Source organism: Mastigoproctus giganteus, chromosome 8, assembly GCF_048544385.1.
Source record: "Mastigoproctus giganteus isolate SK-2022 chromosome 8, ASM4854438v1, whole genome shotgun sequence".
Taxonomy (NCBI): domain Eukaryota; kingdom Metazoa; phylum Arthropoda; class Arachnida; order Uropygi; family Thelyphonidae; genus Mastigoproctus; species Mastigoproctus giganteus.
The window spans coordinates 37,153,706-37,179,969 of record NC_143582.1 but is presented as its reverse complement, the minus strand read 5'-3'; the positions used below and the strand labels follow the sequence as shown (position 1 = coordinate 37,179,969).

At 36.8% G+C, this 26,264-nt stretch overlaps 1 protein-coding gene across 1 annotated transcript in view; it reads left to right on the top strand.

Moving 5' to 3' along the window:
- CCT8 (chaperonin containing TCP1 subunit 8) overlaps nt 1–26,264 on the top strand; it is a 120,166-nt gene that overhangs the window by 80,028 nt on the left and 13,874 nt on the right. The window contains exons 10-13 of the mRNA XM_090379859.1: nt 2,583–2,756; nt 9,079–9,166; nt 12,102–12,217; nt 13,014–13,085. Coding sequence (XP_090235985.1) covers nt 2,583–2,756; nt 9,079–9,166; nt 12,102–12,217; nt 13,014–13,085 — 450 coding nt within the window. The remainder of the gene's footprint in view (nt 1–2,582; nt 2,757–9,078; nt 9,167–12,101; nt 12,218–13,013; nt 13,086–26,264) is intronic.

The window sequence follows — 26,264 nt, the reverse complement described above, 5'->3', positions numbered from 1 at the left end:
AGCACTCTTTCTTTGTGGCGTCAATTCTTGCAGAACGTGCTTATATAGCTGAAAGTAACAGCTGATGCAATATTACATCATCACCTATACATGTCAATCTTATCTGATGCAATATGTAAGAAATATTGCCATATACTTACGTTATTCGGGTGACAGTTACAATTTTAAGGGGTGATGCACTTCCTTTGAACACCAGTGTATGTAAGAAATAGCCCGGAAAAGTCCAAAATGTTTGAATTAACAATTCATTATGATTATTTGTACCCGAGCCAAGCCTGAACATCCTTTGTGTTACTGCATGGGCCCAAGGGCCAGACCCGGGCTCGTGCAGACTTCTAATCTCTTCATAAGTGACACCATGTTCACAAAGCTTACGTACATGCAAAGTGTGCACAAACTGTTTGAAGCTAATAATACTATATTAAAACTACATTTAATGTACATATTTATTTTTTTCCATACAAATTACATGGAGGGAAAAAAATAATAATCGTTTAATAATTGTTAGATTTCTGTTTGTCAGATCTTAATTTTGGAATGACTCAACAAATATTTTTAAAAGGCCCAAACAAAATTTCATGAAAATCCATCTGCTGGGAGTCAAGTTGTTATATGCAGATGGATAAATATTATGAAGAAAATGGATTGATATATATATATATATATATCGATCGATACATATATATGTATGTATGCAAATGTGCCTAAAAATGAAGAAATGTGAAAATTATAAGAGTAACAGTGTGATCCCAATGTTTCAGAAGTCATCTGGAAGAAAAACAGTATGATTTACAAGAGATGGAGCTATTCTCTGCAAGAGATGACTAATAGAGGAGCGGTAAGAGTATCATTATAGATGAAATAAATAAGTCAACGAAAGGCTACACAGTAGCAAACATTCAGCATTCTTGATGCTTGCTACTAATAGTGAAATCAAGGATAGGGGCATGAAAATTAATAAAGATAAAGTAAAACCATGCTAATGAGATAAGCACTAGAAAAGGAAGAGGCAAAGTCAACCTGAAAGGAGAATTTCAATTACCTGGGGAATGAAATGACACAGGAAGGAAATGAGAAGAATGTCCAGCAGGTATTTGCTTCTACCAAAAGCATAAGAGAGCTGGCCTGGCAAGAGAAGTTCCAAGGAAGTGCCTTGCAAAGAATCCCTGTGTAAAACTTATTTCCTCCCAATTCTAATATATGCTGCAGGAACATGGACTGTAATAGGAGGGCAGGGTATAGGTCTAAGAAATGAAATCCCCAAGCACCATGGTGGGAAAAAAATAGAATAGAATAGAAAGAAAAGGAGTGACAGTATAAGGACTGGAAGGAAAAACTTAGAAGAGATCAAATTTAAAAAATGTGGTGAAGGTAATTCAAACATGACAGCAGGATGGAGGATCAAAGAATATCGAAAAGGGCATTGGAATTGAAGCTTAGATGACAATAAACCTAGAGAATGACCAAAGAAATTGTGGATAGAGAGCAACTGGAAGAAGGAAAATGTGTTAGGGTTATTCAGAAAGGAATAGTGGGGGTGGGAGGGAAAGAAAAAAGTGACAGTCAGTGATCCACTGCCTAATCTAAGTTTTTTAGTCGGATAACGTGAGAAAGAAGGTTGTTGTTTTGTTTTGTTATTTGGTTTTTAGGAGCATTAGCAACTAAGGCCATATTGCTCGGGATATGCGGTGGTCATTCCCTGACCTTTCCGCATCCTCCGTATTTGGTGGTAACGGGCTCGAACCCCGGTCTAATCAAGAAGCGTGTGCTACGCACTGCTGCTCCTTCCCACCTGGCTACGGAGGCGCCTGAGAGAAAGAAGGTACTGAATGGAAACTCACATAACACTTCCATTATTCACAGGTCATTAAGAATAGCTAATTGAGACCACCCACTATCTGATGAGAAACCAGTAAGTTTTCTCATACTGAGTTTCAAGGCAGTATCTCGTATTTCAAGAAAATAACAAAATAGCTTTACAGTGAAGTTGTTTTAAAATAGTGCTTCTCGAGGATATGTGTGGATACCAAAATTTTTTGCCTTAATATCAAGACTATAGCATTATTTACAGGAGTTAAAATCCTCTGATTTTTGCTAAATACATAGGACAAGGTAATCTTCAATTTGCAAATTTATTTTATAGGTCATTAAGCTTTTGGTACATTAAGTACTCAGAGTTATGTCAAAGCAGCTTGCTATTGGGTGTGAAGACCATGGGATTACTGTCAGAAGGTTGATATGTTGAAAATATTGGTGGATAGCATGCTTGCCATTGTTGAAGAACATTTACACATTTCAAATATGCACATGATTCCTTTTATCAAAGGAGCCATATTTGGATGTTTGTGTAATTATCTGTTGTATGAGAAAACTATGTATTTTATTTTTACAGCAAAAATTATAGGAATAAAAAAGTTATATGTATCAAAAATGCAGGCAGCCTAAAAGGATGCATTTTGCATTAACTTTTATTAAGCATAATTTAATAACTAACTTTTAGGTTGATTGTTGGTAAGCAGGCTTTATGAAATATACCTTCATATTTTTTAGTGTGCTTATTATATATGATTTTTTCTCCCTAGCACATCAGATCTATAGTTGATACAGGCGTTAAAGTTGTAGTATCTGGTGGCAAGTTTGGAGATATGGCTTTGCATTATCTCAACAAATATGGACTTATGGCAGTACGCCTAAATTCAAAATTTGACGTTAGAAGGTTATGTAAAACTGTGGGTGCCATTGCTCTGCCCAGAATGGTGAGTAATAAATATTTAATTTTTATAGTTAAATTATGTGGAATCTGATTTTGTTCACTAAATTTCTCATTTAACAAAATAAAAATAATTGCTTAGATTTATTAGTGTTGATTACCTATGATTTAGTTGAAGGTTTCACACCTTCCAAATTCAGGATACATCTCCTCTGGTGTAACTGTGACAAATACTATATGGAGATTATGAATACACAAACCATTAATTGCATTTTGCATTTTTTAAGCCTGCTATTAGCAGTTGTAAAATTATCCCTTAGACAATGCAGACTGTTTCTTGAGAAACCTGAAGCAATACCTAAGGTAAGCATGATCAAGTCATTTGTCATTTGTAAAATAAAATACGATCATACCATGCTGAAGGGTTAGTTGCAAACAGCAACCAGTAATGTTAAAGAGGTTCCAACTGCCACCTACATATGAATAAATATAAAAATTAAAACTTCAAAAATAAATAAGCAGATACCTATACTCAACCACAGCAGCAAGTTTCCTGCTTAAAGTGTGGTGCAGCTGCTGCCAGAAACAAGCTGCACTCCACTTGTCTCTTAATGCAATCATCCACTAAAGAAGCAAAAACCTTAAAAAGGATAGCAAGTTTAGGGGCACCACAATGATCATTTCTTCAAGAGGCATTGGCCTTGTGAAATTCCCAAATATGCATTTCTGCCTTGTATTACTCACAGCAAAACAGCTGAGGTTGCCCTAATGTGAGACAAGACAAGCAACATAAACAGAAAATGTCTTAAAACAAAATATAAATTAGATGCCAATGGCCCAATTGACAAACCAAACCAAAATGCAAATATACAACATAAATCTGTTATCCCAATAACATGGTATATAGTGTTTTAATTTTTCACATCATTTGATCATGCCGTGGTGTTTTTTTTTTTTTTTTCTTCCCCTCCCAATTTTAGTCTATTTAGATACAGATAGTATGAGTGATACATTACTTTTTCTATTTCTCTTTGATATGGTTATCCTTATTTTAATTTAGTTTAAGTCATCTGCATTTTTTGCCTTTTAACTTTTTTTTTTTTTTAAGTTATGTTTGGTTAGAAAAAATTTGCAGTTTTTCTGTTTAAAAATAAAATTATAAAATTTCAGAAATAAATAAACAGAAGCCTACACTCACTTAGGGAAAACAGCAGCATGGTCTCTTGCTTAAAGTATGATACCACTGTTGCTAGAAACAAGCTAGGAAACTCCCACTGCACTTAACCCAACAGATGAATGAAGATACTTGCTAAAGAAGGGAAACCTTGGGGGGGAGAAATTTCAGAAATCACAGTGACCAGTTCTTCAAGAGACATAGCTTTGCATTATCTCAACAAATATGATGGACTTATGGCAGTACGCCTAAATTCAAAATTTGATGTTAGAAGGTTATGTAAAACTGTGGGTCCCAAAGGAACTAGTTATTGTTGGTGACTCTATTGTGGGGAATATATTGCGTAAAAAGGATAGATGGAACAGGACCAGGGTATGTCTGCCAGGGGCAAAAGTTGATGATGTTCTAAAGCATATATCATCTTTTAAGGGCACAAAAGGTGATCTTGTACACGTTGGCATCAATGACATTAAGAGTAGATCTGCAGATTTACTTAACAAGGTCAATGTTGCAAAAAAGTCATGAATTAGGGTCAAATTTGAAAGTGTCTGTAATTCTGCCTAGACACGATAGGAGGGAGTATGTGATGAGAGCCTTGTCAATCAATTTGCCCCTGGAAGGAATGTGCAAGGCTCAAGGGGTAGAATTTTTTTCAGCATGGTCTGTGCTTGTTAACAGGAGAGACTGCTTCTACAGGGATGGGATACACTTATAGAAAGGGTGCAAGAATATTTGCTGATGCTATCGAGGCAGTGTTAGGTGGGTCGGAAAACTGCTAGCTTGGGGGGATTCACAGACTAAAAGGTCAAAAGTAGCCGCAGGCAGAGGTGAAGGTGATTCTTGCACAACTTCTATTAGAATAAGTAGCGACCTGGAGTGAGGGGTGCTGGGGGTTTCAGGGACTGATGGCAGTCATTGTGAAACAGGGGGGTATATGGGATGTGTTAGGGTAACTAGGAATAAGAATAAGTGCATGTATACTTGCATGTATACCAATGCTAGAAGTATAGTAAATAAATTTGATGAATTTGAAGTGTTGGTCAAGACATCAAAGGCAGATATTGTTGGGATAGCAGAGACGTGGTGTCACACAGATATAAGGAATGCAGAACTGGAATTTGGGGAGTACAATGTGTACAGACAGGATAGGAAGGGAGGAGGTGTTATGCTGTTAATTAAGAAAAACATAAAATCAAAAGAAGTGCATCCAGTTGATATAGATGAACAGTGCACTGTTGAGTCAGTTTAGTGTGACATAAGCACTGCAAAAGCAAAAATAGAGTAGGAATGTGTTATAGGCCTAATGACTCAAATGAGTACAATGAAAAATTGTACAGAGAAATAGAGTGGGCTAGTAAATCAGAATGTCTTATAATGGGGGATTTTAACTTCCCAGATATTGACTGGAACTTGTGGGTTGGTCACTCACACACTAGTAAGACTTTTGTGGATTTATTGGATGATTGTTTTGTGCAGCAGCATGTTCGAGAGGCAACCAGAGAGGGTAATACTCTTGATCTGGTTATCAGCAGTGATCATTCGTGTATTAAGAATTTGCAGATAAAGGAACCACTAGGTGGCAGTGATCAGTGTACTGATGTGGAATTTACTTAAAGATATAATTACCATCAGGGGTAAAGGAAAGGGTTTTTGCTTACGTAAAAGTGAGTACAGTGGTCTCAGACAGTTTTTAAATTCTGTACAGTGGGATAAACTGACAATGTTACCAACAGTAAATTCTAAGTGGGAAGCATTCAAGGAATTAATCGTGGATGCTACTAAAAGTTTCATGCCTATTAAGAAATATTGTTCAGGGTTTAGGCCTAAATGGTTATCAAATGAACTAATGAGACTCGTGACAGAGAAGAAAAATGCATGGGATGCATATAAATTATCAAGCGACTCAGAAGCCTATGGCAGATATAAGCTAGTCTGTAATCAGATCACAAAGGAGGTTAGGCAGGCGAAGGCAGATTACGAGAAATCTTTGGCAAAAGATGCTAAGAAAAACAGCAAGGATTTCTTTACTTATATAAACTCTAAAGGGAAGGGGATGAATCTGATTGGTCCACTTGATATCGATGGTTCGACTGTTGACGATCCTTCTCAGATAGCAAACAAACTGAATGAATATTTTGCATCTACATTCACACATGAGGAGTTATTAAGGTTTGAAAATGGCAGAAGGTTATCAAATTATAGCAGGGTGCTTAATTATTTTGTAATAACTGAGAGCAAAGTGGAGGAGAAATTGTTGAAGTTAAACATAAGAAAAGCACCTGTGGTGGATGGGATCTATCCAGTTATATTAAAGGAGGCGGCAAAGCAACTAAACAAACCCTTAGCCATAATTATGAGAGCATCCTTGGATTCAGGGGAGGTCCCCACGGACTGGAGATGTGCAAATGTCCCTATTCACAAAGGGGGATCGAAGGGTGACACGAGTAATTACAGACCAGTTAGTTTAACTTCTGTTCCGGGTAAAATAATGGAGTCACTGGTTAAAGATGCATTGCAGGATCATCTAGACAAGACTGCAGCAATAATTCAGACACAGCATGGGTTTGTTAAGGGAAAGTCTTGTCTGACAAATTTGATAGGATATTATGATGTGGTTACAAAGGAACTGGATGCAAAAAATAATTTTGATATCATATATTTGGATTTCATGAAAGCTTTTGACATTGTTGCGCATGGAAAACTATTGTACAAATTGGAGCAGAATGGTATTAAGGGTAAGTTGCTACAATGGATAAAAGGATGGTTGAGTGGGAGAAGACAGAGGGTGGTAATTAATGGGTGCTGCTCTTCGGGGACTAATGTTATTAGTGGAGTCCCACAGGGTTCGGTGTTAGGTCCACTGTTGTTTTGTATATTTATCAATGATATTGATGAAGGTATATCAAGCTTAATGTCGAAATTTGCAGATGATACAAAGGTTGGCAGGGTTGTTAATGACAGTAATGGCAGTGTGCTACTGCAACAGGATCTAGATAATTTGGGCAGATGGGCTAAGAAGTGGCAAGTGAAGTTTAACCTTGACAAATGCAAAGTACTGCATATGGGTAGAAGTAACCCCAGAGAAACGTACCAACTGTGTGGTACTACACTTAAGGTGGTAGAAAATGAAAAAGACCTGGGAGTAATTGTGCAGTCAGATATGAAGTTTTCTGAGCAATGCAGAAGGGATCCTCTTACCAAGAGTGACTTAAGTTCTGCAAATTGCAGTGGCTAGAGACTAGGCACCTGCGCGGTGATCTCATTGAGGTGTATAAGACCTTGAATGGGTTCAGCATGCTGAATTCTGATGGGATCCTTCCACTTGTTCAGATTACGAACCTAAGGGGGCATAAATTCAGATTAAGAAAAGACAGATGTAGAATAGATGTGCGGAAATTTGCCTCTAGCCAGCGGGTTGTTAATTGCTGGAACAAACTTCCATCTGTCGTTGTGGTAGTTGATAGGTTAAATAAATTTAAGGAGGAACTGGACAGGCATTTGGAGGGAATGGTGTGATTTTTTTTTTTTTTTTGGCTGATGTTTCATAAGCTCATACACTTGCCCTCTTGCATCACATGCCACTACTACTACTACTACATCAGCCCTGTAAAAATTCTCAAACACTAATTTCTATCATGGATCCCTTGATGCAAAGACCTGCACGGTTTCTCATATTGATAAAATTTCATATGTCAGAAGTAATGAGTGATCAAAAGATATTAATAGAATTTTTACTGATTCTCATGTGTAAAAGTTTCAAGTATTAATAAATTATAATAATTAGTTGGAAAAGTCTAAAATTGCAATTTCTTCAAAAGAAAAGTGGCCAGAAGTAATAGAGTGATTGGCAAACTCAAGGGTACCTGCACATTTTGCATTTACTGAATTTTTATGGTACGTAATCCTTTTAAACAGTGTACAGCAGGTTAAGCCTTGAAAAGAGGAATAGCACCATGGGCACACTACATTGTAAGCAACTTTGTTGTTGAGGAAGGACATATACCTTCTTTAACATATTTTACATTTAAAGTATGGAAGTTTGCCTTAATAGCAAATGGTATTTTATTTTGTTTTGTTTGCTTAGATATTTCTTCAGGTTTCTTGAGAAGCAGTGCATATTGTCTAAGTGATATAGGCTTAAAAAATGCCAGTTGCAGTTAATGGTTTGTCATTCATAATCTCCACATATAATGTTTGTCATAGCAATATAAAAGCAGATGTATTCTTACTTTGGAAGGTGTTGAACCTCAGGCTAAATTACAGGTATTTAATGCAAATTAAGCGGATAATACTGAGGTTTATGAAATTTTTATTTATTTGAGACATAGAAAGAAGCCTTACAAATGTTATATAGTGATCAGAAATGCCATCGCTGGATAACATTTGTAAGGTTTCTGAAGTCAGTTGGTACAACTGAATTTTTATGAGACAGTGCCACAGTAACTGAACTAAATACACTTCCTTAGATATTGTACTGTTTTGTCAATTAAGGAGGTATGTGAAAATTTTTTGTGTTCACTGCAGATTTCATAGTTGATCTACACAGGGTTTCATTTAGTTTTTTTGGCATCCACATGTGGATTATTATCTGTCCTTTGCTCAGATCCAGCACCTTCCTCAAACTGTTTAAATGCTGCATGACAGTGTGATGATGGTTCTTCAAGTTGGTTTCGGTTTGTTTTCCAACAAACCAAAATTCACTATTCCCAATCTGATCACAAGAGTTTTAGTTTCCTTCTTCATTATACTGTTTTTGGTAGTTTTAATTTATTATGGTATATTTTTGATCCCTCACCCTTCTCACATCTCGATCTACAGATCAGGAAATTGGTACGGTCATTTCACAATAAATTCCATCTGATGGTGCAAGGGTTGTCATCTTGTGACTGTGATTGATATCAGTACTGTAGGTCATGCGTCTTAAAATCTCCCATGCTTCATTCCATTCAGTAATTATGAAATGCAAATTTCTATATTTAGTGAACTGAGTATTATTTTTCATTTATTTATTGCTTTGAAAAGTTTTGCTAAGACATCATTTAATGAATTGCTGTCGTTCTTTGTGAAAATGTATTATTTGAAACCTCAAGAGCAATCGGGGATTATTATAATTCCTTAAAGTAGAGCAGAGATATATTTTAATATATTAATGATGTATAATTAATAATATATAATTCTTTATGCTTGTTTTCAGACTCCTCCTACACCTGAAGAAACTGGATTCTGTGATAGAGTATATGTTGATGAGGTGGGAGATACCCCAGTAGTCGTTTTCAAACAAGGTATGTTATTTGTGCCTTATGTTTACAAAATGAAATTCTCTGCCCCTTAACAATAATAAATATGCTTAATTAATTTTGAATCTGGGTCAATACTCTTAGAATCATGAGGTATTTAAAAAAATTGGGCACCATTATTTTTAATTAAATATATTTTTTAATGAAACAGATTCTTTCTTTTAAATAGTCTATTTATACCTGTAACAAGTTGAGCAAATACAAGATATATATCTAGTCCACCTACCTTTCCTTCAGAAGCAGTTGTGGATGAGCCATACCAGTAATTTTCAAACATTTCCCAGAAAAAAGGGTTTTCCTACCTTCAGCACCTTTCACAGGCCATATGAAAAATAATGTGGCAATAGTCTTTTTATAAGAATTTTTAAAAACTTTAGCTTATTTAGGTTTAGCTAAGAAGTCCCAGAAGAAACTAGCAGAAACTTTTTAGAGAAAATAACTTGCTGACTTATGTGTTCACATAAGTCAGCAAGTCATTTTATGTAGCATTCTAATTAGATGAAATTTAATGAAATCTGTTGAATGTAACCTGAGATATGTTTAAAACATTAGATTTCTATTGGTTTAGTTTTAATGAAATTTTGACTGATTAATGTTTCTAAAAGAGCTAAATATAAAATTTAATTTTCAATGAGATTCAAATTCTTAAGCACAGATGAGTGGATGGATAGCAATCAGATGAACTAATAGTTGTTTATGCATTTGTGAACATGCCTGAAAGTAAGGTGTCTAAGATGCCCTTTGCAACCATTCACATTATGAAATGGAGAGCATTCGACTGAAGGTTAATTTGTTGACCTATGATCAAGCAGTATTCAATCCACTATCAGAAAATATATCACATTATATGCCCACCTTTCAACTAAAAGTTGCATTTTGTATTTTAACACGGCATTGGCTTTAGCATTATTTATTAAATTGACAAATATTTTTATTGTAGTTGACTACTAGAAGCAATCACAAATCATTGCAAATTTTTAATGATAGATTAAAAAAAAAAAAAAAAAAAAAAAAAAAAAAAAAAAATGGAAATATTATCTAAGGAAAAGAAAATCTAGAGTTGAGTTTGAAATGTCAGAATTTTTTGAACTGTCAGGCAGAGTCTACTTCATTTTCCCATTAGTCATTAAGTGTAATAGTAATTGCTTGATATCCAGTACAGAAATTCTGAAACTTCTGGGTGGAAGAAGAGAGTAGTAGCTCTTCATGGGATAATGATATTAGTGGATTACCACAGGGTTTCATGCTGGCTCCATTGCTGTTTTCTGTGTAAATTAATAATGTTGATAAAGGCATATCAGGTTTGATATCTAAGTTTGCTGTTGATGCAAGGTTTGGTAGTGTGGTGTGGTTAATGACAGTAATTGGGTATACTACTGCAAAAAGATCTTTTTTGCAAAAATTGTAAAAATTTCTGAAAAATTAGACAGATGAGCTTGAGAAGTGGCAAATGAAGTTTAACATTGAAAAATGTATGATACTGCCTATGGATGACATTAATCCCATATTAACATGAAAAATATCTAAGGGTAATTGTGCAGCCAGATATGAAGTTCTCTGAGCAGTGCAGACAAGCTTCCAGGACAACTCATTAAGTTTTGTTTATGATATATACAGGAATTTTGTTAACAAGGATAAGGAGGTGATTATCCTTGTTTAAGGATAATTACCTCCTTCAGTATTAAATTCTCCCCAGCATAAGGTTAGGCTGCATCTTGAGTAATGCATACAGCTCTAGAAGCCTCATTTTTGGAAGGATGTGAATCTGTTGGAATGGATGCAAAGAAGAGCAAATAGATAGAGGGAAACAAATGGGTGTGTTCTCACCAGGGAAGGCCTTGGTTCTGAAAAATGCAGCATCTGGAGACTAGGCACCTGCAAGGATTACTGATTGAGGCATTTAAGGCTTTAAATGGATTGAGTAAACTCAATGCTGATGTAATCCTGCCTCTTGCTCAGACTATACATGGGGGAAAGGGGGCATAAATTCAAATTGAGGAAGGGTGACTGCAGGATCGATATGTAGAAATTTCCCTTCAGCCAACAAGTAATTGTTTGTTGGAGTAGACTTCCATCTGGTGTTATAGAACTGTGTAGTTTGAATAAATTCAAGGAAGAACTAGACAAACTATTAAAGAATATGGACAGGTGATATTCTTGTATCATTGTCACTACCAATACTGAATCTTGTAGTGTGTGCCATTAGCTCTCTGAGGGTTACAGTTTACGTTTCTCTTACATAATTAATATTAAATTCTCCTTCCTCAGCATGAGGTTCTAGTTGCCTTATCCTAGGCTATTTTGAGTCTTTTATAACAAGAATACACCCCCCCCCCAACTTCTCTTTGAAAGTTGCATACTCATATCCACTTTATTTTTCTGGTTTCAGGGTTGCCAGTTTTGTAATATGCTATGAAAACTTCAGTATGCTGTTTAATAATAAAAAATAATAATAACTAGTGGGCTGCACTCACTTATTTTGATAAAATAAAATACTTACAGAACTTTTTTGATGCTGTGTGTATGTGTCTCTTCCTCAGCTATGAATACATAAATACGTAAATATGGAAATCAATAATGGTACCGCACGGTCATTCTAGATAAAGTGCATGCACAAAGTTTATCTAGCATGGCCATGCACGCTAAAACAGAAGCTGGTTTTACCACAGTAAAAGCTTCTGTTGCATATTTTAGTATTTGTTACGTATTACCATGTAACCCGCATCCCTCTTTTCCCATTGGCTAAATAAAAATCACTAGGAGGAAAATTATTTTAATGTATAGAAAGATAACCCAATAAACATTGTTGTGACCTTTTTTCGAATATGAAACAACACAAAAATAAATTGCAATAATGTTTTTTTTTTTTGAAGTTTGTTTATGATAGTTTTATTTAAATAAAATCTATTTTCTGCTACAGACAGTAAAGACTCCAGGATATCTACAGTGATAATAAGAGGTTCTACAGATAATCTCATGGATGACATAGAGCGTGCTGTTGACGATGCTGTAAATAATTATAAAGCAATTACCAAGGTAGTCCTTTAAAATTGAAGTGATTTTTATACAATCTTCAGTGTAGATTTGTCATTTTCATTTTTGCTTAATTACAGTTGTAAACCATTATAGAACCCTATAATTAACCCTCTGTATCAGACAAAATTATTCACTTTTTGAAACCAACTATTTCAGCACTGTATTGAAAAAGTATATTTCAATTAGTTTTTTAAAACTTCCTTCTGTGATCCACTTTAGCCATGTTTTATAACTTGTTTATTACCACCTGCATGTGGTTGTTATCTTCACTGTTGGTGAGCAAAACTTGAAATAAACAATCAAAAAACCTGTGCCTTTCAGCGGTTGATGATGGCAATAAACAACATTTGACACAAGTAAAGCATTGGTATTAGAAGATGCTGTGATCAAACATGAGGCCAGTGCTTTTAATGATTGGACAGTAAAAATAGCCACTAACCATAAATTCATGTTTTAATATGCAAAAAGAAAGTTAACAAAGCCTAAAAAACATTTTCTTTTATTTATTTATTTTTTTTATGGCCAAACTTCTTCAGTAATAAAACAATTAATGATCAGACCAAAATTCAAACCAGTAAGGAAGGAAAACTAAAATTCACATTGGTATCATTTTAATAGATATTTTTATTTTCAAATTTAAATTGTTTTCTTGGTTAGTAACCACCATTTTGTCTGGCAGAGGGTTAATTATGCTTTTGCTTCAAACACAGTTGCTAATAAGCTGGATTAATTTATATGGTTTACCATTTCATATAGCATATGTTGGTAATTAACTAATGTTTTTTTTTTTAATTAGGATAATCGGTTTGTTCCTGGAGGAGGGGCAACAGAGATAGAACTTGCCAAACAAATTACTTCCTATGGCGAGGTGAGCATATTGAGAAATGTTAATTCACATTAGTAGCATAATTGTTTAAATTTCAGAATGTAATAATTGCTATTTATTTCATATAATCACCTAAATTATGTTTTTTTAGCTAGAAAAGAAGAATAAACTAATAATCAAGTCAACTAATAAGCCATGGGGCAGGGGGAAAAATGGTTAATATCGACCAATGATTAACCCTTTGTGAGTTTGCTAAATGTGGATGGGCTCCTGGTAGTGAGATTTCTGCTATGGCTGGTTCTGTGGAGTGAAGATTTTAAAAAATATATAAAAATAAAAAACTTTGTTCTTATATGCTTTTAAATATTAATTTGTGCTTAAATATTTTGATCTGGTTGCCCAGCATTAGAGTAAATTTATTGCCAGGGGTCAAATCCGAAATTTTTAAGAAAATTGTAAAAAATAAATTTAAAAAAAAAGTACTTATTATTTTTAAGGCAAGTGATATCATTTATATCTATTTTTTTATCATTCGATACAATTTCTTAAATTTCTAGATCTCAATTCCTGAGAATTTCAGCTTTTTTAAAAAATCAAAATCAGTCAACAACAGCTAACAATTGTGATCACCTCCTTTGTTTTTAAAAGCTACTTTTGAGTTTGTGTTCTATTAAAACTCTGTTAGTCTATGTTAGTTGGAAACACAAGTAGACATGGCAGAATCTAATGTAAATTTTACATAAATACTCCTGTGCAGGTTAATAAAGCACATTGAATGGCATGTTATTTGAGATTAGTGCCATTCGATTTATCTAAACCATAGATATAGCAAAACTCCATTTTTTTTTTTTTTTTTTTTTATGTGAACCCCAAACACTAGAGGTATTAGAACCTATAGTACTTAGTACCGTGCTTGGGTTGGAGGTTGAGAAGACGAAAGAAGATATTTGTTGACATTGGACTTGAACTTCTGTAGATTGTAATTTTCAGGAAATACATATGAAGGAAGGTTGTTCCAGAAAATGGCAGTTGAATGAATAAATGAGGAAGACGAAAAGTTGGTTCTGTGGGTTTGAAGTTGGAGGTAAATGGATGTTGGCTGGTGGCGGCACGTGTTCGGACTGTTTTGAAAGAGAGAGCGGGAATTATAGAAGCCAATTCAGAAGAACAGTGCCCATGGAAGTATCTGTAGAAGAGGCATGCAGCAGAAACAGTGCATCTATGAGAAAGCGAGTGGAGAGACATCTGTTAGAGATGTATCATTAATTAACCTAACTGCCCTCTTCTGAATGGAATCAAGAAGCTTGAGAGAGGTTTTGGGGGCACCACTCCAGATGTGGGAACAATATTCCATGGCAGGGCGGATTTGCGATTTATACAGAGTGAGCAGCTGTTTCGAAGAAAAGTAGCGCCGAGAGCGAAAGAGAAAACCAAGTTTTTTAGATGCAGAGGAAGCAATGTTTGTAATGTGCTTGTGCCAAGAGAGATTAGAAGTCAGGGTAATCCCCAAAAGAGATATATCATTTTGCCTAGAAATCGGAGTGTTGCTAAAGATAAGCATATGAGCAGAAGAATCCTTTTTGCGAGATATAAGACAAGACTGAGTTTTAGAAGGGTTGAAATCAACTAAGTTGTCTTTGCCCCACTGGAGAATTACCTGAAGATCGGCATTTAAGGAATTGGTAGCAGATTTTCGAGAAGTTGAAGCTGATTGAGCAGGACAAGGTTTCTCAAAATGGAAAGTGGAATGCAATGTGCTATCATCGGCAAAACTATGGATAGGATTTCCAGTTAATGGAAGAAGGTCATTAATATACAAGAGGAAAAGAGTGGGGGAAAGAACTGAACCTTGGGGGACACCGGCATTAGTGGAGAAGTTAGAAGACAGAGAGCCATCTATCATCACCCTCAGTGAGCGATCAGAGAGAAAACTGGATAACCAATTACTAAAAACAGTTGGCAAACCATAAGATGGAAGCTTGTTTAGAAGACCTTTATGCCAAACACGATCAAAAGCCTTTGAGATGTCAAGAGCAACTACCTGGGTTTCACCGAACCTTTCCATTGAATTAGTCCATAAATGGGTAACATAAGCCAGAATATCACCAGTGGAACGACACTGACGGAATCCATACTGGCGACCGTTGGTGAGACGGAAGGTATCTAGGTAGTTTAAGAGTTGGCGGTTAATTGATTTCTCCATTACTTTAGAAAGAGTAGAAGTAATTGCAATGAGACAATAATTGGATGGGAGGGATTTGTCACCCTTTTTAGGAACTGGCTGGATATGAGCAAATTTCCAAGCAGAAGGAAAAACACCTTTGGAATAAGAAAGTGAAAAAAGGCGGCAAAGAATAGGAGTAAGTTCAGGAGCACAGGTTTTGAGAACAAGTGGAGAAATACCATCAGGACCTGGAGCTTTCTTAGCGTCGATATTCATCAAAATCCTTCTGATATCCTTTTGACGGAAGACCACAGGAGGCATTGAATGGAGCGTGTTGGGAATGGTGGGAGGTGTTTTACCAAGATCATTAATACATGAGTTGGAAGAAAAATGGGATGCTAGCAGGTCAGCTTTATCCTTGGCTGAATTGACAACAGAACCATCTGGTTTGGACAGAGGTGGGAGCAGAGATGGGCAAAAGTTGCGGCCAATAGCTTTGGCAAGAGACCAGAATGCTCGGCTACCATTAGGGTAAGAAGCAAGTTTTCTACTCTTAGCCTGTTCAAACTCTAGTTTGGACTGATTAATAACTGCTTTACAATTGTTGCGAGCTTTGGTGTAGGCAGAAAATGAAACTGAAGAATTAGAAACAAGCCAATTACGATATGCAACATTCTTCTCTTGAACAGCCTTAGCACATTTATTGGAAAACCAAGGTTTAGATAAAGGACGAGATTTTAAAGTGGAGTGTGGGATAAAGGATTCCATTCCTGCAAGAATAATTTCACTGACATGATCTGAACAAATGTTGACATCAGAAGTTTTGAAACAGTAATCCGACCAAGGAAAAGAAATCTCACAGGTCATCCCATTTTGCATTCTTGTAATGCCAAACAACACAAGATTGGGAATAGCCATGAGATAAAGGCTCCATTGGAGAAGAGACAATCACCAAGTTGTGATATGAGGTGCCTAAAGGACCTCAGATCACTCACTTCGGCCGTGTACTTAGGAGGGTTTTTTGTCAGAAAAAGATCAAACGTGTTAGCTGTGTGGTTAGGATTGTCTGGTAGGTAAATGAACAATCTGTGCAAGGTCATTAGTAATTGCAAAAGCCTCAGCATCTCAACCAGCTGGGTCGGTGTGACTAGAAAACGGAAGCCAGCTGGAGTTGTGAGCATTAAAATCACCAAGGAAAATTACCTCACTGTTAGGAAAGTTGGACTGGAGAAAGTCAAGTGGCAAAGAGAGGAAGTCAAAGAGCTCCAAGTGATTAGTGGAGTTGGCAGAACGGTAGAGACAACAGATGAATTTGACAGAATGAGGTAGAGAGATTTTAAGCCAGAGAAGATCGAAAAGAGGAGATTCCAAATTACCAAGTCTCTGACAAAGAATATCGGAACGGACATATGCACAAGTACCACCTTTGAGGCGAAAGGAATCATACAGCGAATAATTTGGGCATCTGAGATGAGCAGTAGTTGAATCAACCGATAACTGAGATTCTGTCAGAAAAAGTACATGGGGTTTGGCAGACTGCAAGTGAAAATGGACATCGTTGAGATTAGAATTGAGACCACGTATATTTGTGAAATGAATTAGGAAGTGCTTGGGAGGTTTAGATCTTTTCGCAGATAAGCTTGCTCTATTATTTTGACAGTTCATGGTGTATTCAATAGTAAGAAAAAGTGGGTGGGACATGCTGTATGAAGTAATGAAATTTTTGGATATGGCGTACACATAGTAAGAATATACCCAGATCCTTGACATAACGTGGCCTCGACAATGCTCCCCGCATACACACTACTCGGACTCCCTCCAGTCACTATCTGGCAGAGTAGAGGTAGCAAGATTATACACTAGCTGATCCGGAAGCCTCCTAGAGAGTTACCAATAGGTTCGGTCCAGTGTACTAACTAGCGGCCGGCCTGCGAACACCGTTTTAGAGCTGTACCCTCGAAATGTAAGGAATATTGGATCTCACCACGACGTTCATCATAACCTCAAAAGTCACAATCATACTGCATGATGGAAGAGATAGGGAAGGGTTGACCGGAACTTAGCTCTAGAGACTAAACATGGGTTCCACCACTTCAAGCCTCCAATAAGCAAAGTGGTGGTATTTCACCGGTTGATGAGTCATCTACCACCTAGTACTGCCTGGTAACATAGAGGGGCGGCGTTCCTCCATGTGGTGTGGGCGCCACACCTCGACCCCTGCTTACGTTGGTTCACACCTGGGTGGTCACCCACCATGTACTTGTGCATGGAGGTTATACCCAGGATTACTAACAGTCCCACCATCGTGAAGGTGCAAGCAGAGGATTTGGCTGTCACAGACCTTCCGGACTTCGCCGAAATTGGGCCCACTCGACTTGAGTGTCACACGAATATCAGTTCCATCAGCATTTTAGACTCCCGGGTAGCAAGTACAGCTTGTCTGGCATACCTGAGAGGATGTCTGTGACAACCTCAAGGACCTTATTTTGTTGTGATCTTCCAGTTATTTGCTTTATTAATGGGTGCTAGCCGTGGATAATATTTCATTCAATGTATTCTATTAATAATTAGCAGTATATTTTTCATCTCTGAATTTGTATGTTGATATTATATAATTTTCCTCTTCTAGGCAAGTGCACTTTATTTGGACTCAATGCTGCTTTCCCATTAGTTTATTTCTTTCTTTTTTCTATTTAATGTGTGTTTTAGGCATATGTAGTGTTAAGTTAAAATATAGTGCAGTAATTACGTTGGATACTTTACTATGGTTTCGTTTCAGTAATTTTTGTGACTTTCCTTAAATTTATGTTGGATTATTTTGTGTATGCGTGCATATATATTCACCAGTGCAGTGTGGAGGATGCTACATAATATGGGTTACCACAGTTGTGCCACCATCCTCAAGCCACTAAATCACTCTGACTAATGCCAGATGCATCTGCCTTGGTGTAATGGCTGCTGTTCTTGGACCATAGACCAATGGAAAGCTGCATTTGAAGTGAAAAGTCATAGTGCATGATCTACCGATTTTTTTTTTTTTTTTTATGAAAACTCCAAACACGAAAGGTATCAAAACCTATAGTACTTAGTACTGTGCATGGGTTGAAGGAGAAGTATGGGGGGAAGGGGATGCCGTGGGTTTATATATATGGGTTTCACCACTTCAAGCCTCCAATAAGCAAAGTGGTGGTATTTCACCGGTTGATGAAAGTCATCTACCACCTACATCTGGGTGTAGCGGATGCTTGAAGAAAGCCACCTGACAGGCTGTATTGTCCTGACAATGAACAATTGTGTGCTCTAGGGCTGTTTTTCATGATTTGGCCCAAGACCAAATGCTAAGGTCTATCTAGATATCCTAGACAATATAATGCACTACCTACATTATCGCGATGTGTCAGATAAGGCACATACCGATTATCAGCAGGTCAATGCTCCCTGTCTTGCTGCTCACATTGTGATGGACTCGTTTGAGGACATGAGCATGTACTGGCCAGCCCAAGAACCCTGCCCTCAATTCTATGGAGAAACTGCCCAAAAACAGAATTGAACTGGTTGACGCATTGAAGGCTGAATGGTGGAAAATACTGGATGACATTTGCAAAAAAATAGTAGGAAGTGTTCCATGAAGACTAGCGACTGTTGTGAAGGCCAAAAGATTCAGCACACATTATTAGTTTTCCTTTAAATAAAGGTTTGTAGATATGCAAGTGTTGGGTTATTAACATTAGGGTTGTGTGTGTGTAATAAAAGCCCATTACTATCCTGTATTAGTTTCAGTATTGGAATGATGCAGGGAGCCAAGCTTACACATCATCAGTCAAAAAATAAATAAATAAAATTAAAAAAAACCTCTTCCTTGTGTATATGGGAAGTAAAATTATTATCCAGTATTAGTATTGGCAAATGGTGCAAGGAACCAAGCTTACACGACATCAGCCAAAAAAAATAAAATAATAAATAAACAAACAAACAAAAAAAAAAAAACTTCCCACAGCTGTCCATCTCAGAAAATTTGTCTAGATTCTTTCTTAAATTTATTCAAAGTACCCAATTCAATAATGCCATTTCCAACAGTGGAGGTGGCATTGTCAAATCATTGTTGGAACTAACATCCATTTGGAAGTTTGCTCCAACAATTAGTTATCCTCTGGAAGAAAGCAATTTTCTGCACATCTCTCCTTTTTATTCTATTCTTAATTCTTTAAATTTATACCCCTTATGTGTGTTGTCTCAGCAAGAGTAAGGATGCCACCAATATTGAGCTTACTCAATCCATTCAAAGCCTTAAACACCTCAGATCTTGCAGGTGCCTAGTTTCCAGACACTGCAATTTTCAGAGCTGAGTTTTATCTTGGTGAGAGTATCCATTTGCTCCCATCAATAACCTTGTTGCTCTTCTGTGTACCCATTTCAGCAGATAGTAGTGGTAATGGCAAATGATGCAAGAAAGCAAACTTATATAGCATCAGCAAAAAAAAAAAAAAAAAAAGTTCACCAATCCATACCCCTCAAGAAGTTGTCTAGTTCTCCCTTGAATTTATTCAACCCATCCACTTCCACACATCTATCCTGCAACCATCTTCCTCAACTTGAATTTATGCTCCCGCATGTGTCTAGTCTCAGTAAGTGGAAAAATACCATTAAAATTCAGCTTACTCAATTCATTCATGGCTTTTAACACCTCGATCACACGATTACCCCCAGGTCTTTTTTTATTCTCTACTATCTTGAATGCAGTGCTACGCAGTTTGTATGTTATTCTGGGATTACTGCAACCCATATGCCGTATCTTGCAGCAGTTACTATTAAAGTTCAGTTGCCACCTCTCAGCCCATCATAATTTTTCAGCCTTGTTGTTGTAGTAGTATACTCTGATTACTATCTTTAACCACCATGATAGCCTTTGTGTCATCTGCAAACTTAAACATTGTCTGATATGTTTTCATCAATATCAACAATAAATATTGAAAACAACAGTGGGCCCAGCACTGAACCCTGGGGGACTCATTTAATAACATTAGTTCAAGCAGACCAGTTCTCATTGATAACCACTCTTGTCTTTTCCCCACTCAGTCATTCCTTTATCCATAGTGTGAATAATGACATTAGCTTGCCCCTAATTCCATGCTTCTCCAATTTATATAGCAGTCTTTCATGTGGAACAGTAACAAAAGCTTTTCTGAAACCTAAGTATACAATATCAAGATTATATTTTGCCTCTTGGTTGGACAAGATTGCCACTAAACAAATCCAGGCTGTGACTGCCATTTAACTGCATTCCTGTGTAGATGGTCCTTCATTATTTCTTTCACCAGTAACATTATTTTTCCTGCAACAGAAGTCACGCTGTAATTACTCATATCACCCTTTGATTCCCCTTTATGAATTGGAGATACATTCGCACATCTCCAGTCCATAGAAACCACCACTGAATCCAGGGATGCTCTAATAATTATGAATAAAACTTACTTATCTCTTTTGCTGCTTCTTTTAATATACAGGCAGTCAGTCCTCGCTTTGCACAGTTCCAATATGCACGAATTTCAGTTACCATGGTTTAGTTAAATAATGCTAGCCCCCCTAGTGGCAAAGGATGCAAGAAAACAAGCCTATACAGCATCAGCAAAAAAAGGCCTTCCACATCACATGCCCACCCCCAACAGTTTGTCTAGTTATTTATTCAAATTACTGACATTCACAACAGCAGATGGTTAATTACCTGCTGGCTGAAGTCCAACTTCCATACTTCTGCCCTGCAACCATCCTTCCTCAGCTTAAATTTATACCCTCTCATGGTGTAGCCTCAGCAAGAGAGAGAGAGAGAGAGAGAGAGAGAGAATGCCATCAGCATGTAATTTACTCAGTCCATTCAAGCCCTTAACACCTCGCTCAGATCTCCCTGCAGGTGCCTAATCTCCAGACTGTGCAGTTTGTCTCTCATGATAAGAGCATCTCCCCCCCCCCTCCTTTGTTCCCTCCACCAATCTGGTTGTCTTTCTCTACACCCATTCCAGCAGATCTGCATCACTTCCTAAAATGAGGCTTCCAGGCCTGTATGTATTTGCACCATTAAAACTTAAACCAACCAACCAATCCAGACCTGTGTACAGTACTCAGTGTGTGGCCTAACCTGACCTTGTACAAACGGATAATCACCTCCTTATCCTTGCCAGCAAAGTGTGTGTATATCAAACCTCCACAAGCTGTCATGGCAGCCTGTCTGCACTGCTCAGAGAACTTCATATTTGACTGCACAGTTACACCCAGGTCCTATTCATTTTCCACCACCTTGAGTGTAGTACCACACATTTGGTGCATTAATTGAGATTCCTACTGCCCGTCAAATTCAATTACCATTTCTCAGCCCATCTAATTTTTCTAGATCAAAATAGCAAGATATTGCTTCATGTCTTCAAAGTTACCATGTCTCGAATGATATAATTGTTAAATACCAGGTATACATTGATTGTGCCTAGAATGAAAATGGTGGTGGTTTGTGTGTGCGTGTGTGTGTGTGTGTTCTTTGTCAGCAGAACTGAATTGCCCATTATTATTTACACCTGTAGCCCAACCATTATATCTACTATCACAACTGGGCGCCTCCGTAGCCAGGTGGGAAGGAGCGGCAGTGCGTAGCACACACTTCTTGATTAGACCGGGGTTCGAGCCCATCACCACCAAATACGGAGGATGCGGAAAGGTCATTCAGGGAATGACCACCGCATATCCCGGAGCAATATGGCCTTAGTTGCTAATGCTCCTAAAAACCAAATAACAAACAAACAACAACAAACTATCACAACCATGTCTCCAGGTCTGATGAGATGAAATTTGGCAAAAATTGGCATGTATGTTTTAATTACAGTTCATCCTGTTATAACACATCTTACAATGCACATTTCAAGTTATATGCATGAAACCCACACATCACCATGTTACACCCTTTCTCACTGGCGTTTATAGTTGTCTATGAGTTCATGTTGCATATTTGGATCTGTTATATATTTTGTGTGTAAAAATTTATATACAGCTCCTATATATACAGGGTGATTCACTACCAGTGCGACAAACTTACAGGAGGTGTAGGGGGCACAAAGACGAATCGGAATCACATAGCATTGCAGGGTCCGAAATGCCTTCTTCATGCGGTAGAGGACGTTGAACGGGAGGTCGCGTGAACAGCGATCCCGCTAGAAGTCAGCATTTGCGAACCGTTTCTGTTGAAGAAACCAAGTAGCGAAAGTCCTCCAGAGTGGATAATCCGCAGGCTCCAATGATTGGACACGTTGCAGATGGTATGAACTCATTTGGTTTGTTGACAGTATCCTCCATACAGTGGATTGGGAAATACCCAATCGTTGGCCTATCGCTCGAGTACTCATACTCGGATTGCCTTCTGCAAGATGTAGGACATTCTCCTCATTGTCTGGCGTCCTCGTCGTTCGCTCTCGATTCATGGTACCTCTCGTGAAACAACCAGTCTCACGTAACCTTCTGTGCACACGTGCGAAAATCGTATGATGATGAGCACGCCTGTGCGGGAAACGTTCCTGGTACAAGCGCAGAGCAGCGTTACAGTCCACAGCTCCATACCTGTTACACCTGTTACAGTCCACAGCTCCATACGCGAGGTGCATGTCGGCCAGTTCAACGTTTGAATACTCGTCCATCCTACTGCCTCGGGAACCGGTTCGCAAATGCTGACTTCCAGCGGGATCGCTGTTCACGCAAACTCCCGTTCAACATCCTCTACAAGTTATATGCATGAAAGTTATATATATATATATATATATATATAACTTTAATAAAATGTAGGGTAAAAATAAAATAGTGTACTATTGTAGAAACATTCCTAAATAATTTAGAAAGTAGAGTCCAGATTAAAAGAAATTTAGTGGTCCTCCCGTGATACGCACCTGTTTCTGAATTACGTGGAATATCACTATGTGTAAATGTATTCTACAAACAATACATACAGACAGATAAATAAAAATAGTAGAACATGCCATAATATCGAATTGAATAGAAAAGGCTGACCATTATGCCCCATCTCATCAGTGGCCCATGAGATCATAATAGTCAGGGAACCACTGCATTTCGAACACTAAACAAATCCATGCCATGACAGAATGATACTATGGTCAAACTGCCAATGTAATAGTTTTGCATAACTATGGTCCATGTGCAGTGTTGAAATTATGGGATAGAAAAAATAATGCTCACTGCTCACGTGGAAAGTCTGCTCTGCTATCTTATTTTTTATTTTTGCTGTCTAATATTCGATTCATTTGGATTTAATTTGAATTATATTCACATGGTAGTAGTGCGATGAATTGCTAACGCTGCATCAGTGCTGCCCTCTATAGCCCAATCTATTTCCAGAGATATATATGTATATATATATAAAAGTTTAGCAGTTGCTTTGTCTGTTTAGTAGTGTGGTTCTTTCCACATGAATATTACTTTTTCTGTCCCATAATTTCAACACTGCATATGGACCACCGTTATACAAAACTATTGCATCAGCAGTTTGATCATAGTATCATTCTGTCGTGGCATGGATATGTTTAGCATTCGAAATGCAGTGGTTCCCTGACTATTATGGCCTTGTGGTCCACTGATGAGATGGGGCATAATGGTCAGTCTTTCCTATTCAATTCGATATTATGGTATGTTCTACTATTTTTAGTTTTATTTTTACTTATCTGTCTCTGTATTATTGGTAGAATACATAGTGATATTTCACGTAATTCGGAAACAGGTGCCTATCATGGGAGGCACCATTAAATTTAAATTTCTTTTAATCTGGACTGTACTTTCTAAATTATTTAGGAATGTTTCTCCAATAGTAAACTATTCTTCTTTTTATATGTTAAATTTATCTTCACTCTACTGGTTTACCACATGCAAAGTGTTGTGATTTTTTGCATGATTGCTGCCACTGATGTCTGCTCTGCTATCTTTAAATTTTATTTTTATTTTCATTTAATTTTGCAGGCGCCTCCGTAGCCAGGTGGGAAGGAGCAGCAGTGCGTAGCACACTCTTCTTGATTAGACCAGGGTTCAAGCCCGTGACCACCAAATACGGAGGATGCGGAAAGGTCAGGGAATGACCACCGCATATCCTGGAGCAATATGGCCTTAGTTGCTAATGCTCCTTAAAACCAAATAACAACAAACAAAATTTTTTAATTTTGCATTTATTTTCACCATCTAATATTTGATTCATTTGGATTTAATTTAAATGATATAATATATATATATATTCTTACTACTACTACTACTGTAAACAGTGCCGACCGGGCTAGCTGGGTGGGTAAAATGCCTGCCTGGCAACTTAAAGGTCGCGGGTTCGAATCCCGCCTCGGGCTTGGATCAAAGTACTGCAAAAACCTTGGGAGGTGCATTATGGCCACAGAAGCTGATGCGCCAACAACTACCAAACAAAAACAAAAAAAAAAAAAAAAAAAAAAAAAAACTGTAAACAGTTGAAATTTTAGCAAAAATAGTTTCTGACATGGATCTGGACATCAAAAGAAGCCACATGCCCCAAAAAAGAAAAAAAAAAATTGAATGAGCTGGTATAGTGTTACAAATTTATTTTAGAAGAGAAAAAAAGTAAGCTAGATAACCAAACCAACCTTGCATATATTATTTTAAAAATCTGCCCCAATACAAGATTTCTCCCTTCCCCTGAAAAATTAACCATCAAAAACAAAACAGTAATGCTCATGTATTTTATTTAAATAAATTTTTATTCAATAACAAAGTTTTAATATATTATTTATCAATCATAGCATAAAATGTTTTGATAAGTTTGAAAATGAGAAAAATATTGATAATTTATATTATGGAAATATTGCTTTATGGAATCTGTCCCTGACTATTATGTGAAAATATGTATGCTATAATATGCATTTCTGTTATGTGCCATTTTTTTCAGATTGTGTCTCGTGTTATAGGATAATATATACTAGTATTGATTGTAGTAGTCACCTTATGTTTCTCACCGTAACTACTAGTTGTAGTAAAATTACTTCGGTTTTGAGTGTGTTCGCCTTAATCATTCATATGAACTTCATTATAACAAGATTATGTCCCCCCCCCCCAGTTATCATTATACAGGTAGTTCTCGACTTTACAAGTTAATTCGTTCCTAGCGAGCACTCGTAAAGCGGAATTAAATCCCATTTTAACCCCTATTTTTTAAAATAATGTTAAAAATAGGTGTTACGTTCTCAACAATGAAATAATTAGTTATAATTAGTTTATGTTTAAACAATGATTGATTTATCCAAAGAAATTTAAACATAGCCTGTAAAATCAAGCAAATTATAATAATAAAGAAATTATTTATGACTTACAAATTTTAAAGAATGTTTATTCTTCATCATTGACTAAATGCACATTCGTTGATCACTTATTATTGGCTCGGCACTTGTTTTCTTGCACAAGGAGTCGTCTTCTTCAGAAATGCTTCAAGAGGTGTTTGTTTCCAGGATAATCTTCTCTTTTCTTTATAAATTTCAGTGGCATGCATAAGCATTTTTTAACGGAACATACAAATTGCAACTAACACGATTTGCCGGAGTAACAAGTTTACGAAGTTTTAAAAAAAATAAAAGGAATGAGGAGAAGATTCTGAAAATTTATTTATGTTTTTTTATACGATTGAAGATCTCAGTAAAGGGGAAACACGTTTCACCATAATAATGCAAAAAACCGCACAATTCCAGCTATCAGTATTTTCACAAATGCAATAACATCAAGTTTACTATCTGTTTATAACTGCTTGCATTAACAGAAAAGCTAAATAAACCGGAAAGTGCAAATTGTTTTTATTGTTTTATGGTGGTGATCTCCAGAAATGTGCTTTAGAAAAATATCACAAAGGCGTTCAAAATTGGTTCTTATAACAGAACATATGATAACGATGAAAGTGTAGTGCATTTTATTGATTTTAATTGGTAACTAATACAATTTGCACTATAAAACGACCTTTTAGAGAGTTATATAGCGAAATTTTTCAACTTCCAAGGTCGTGGAACGAATTA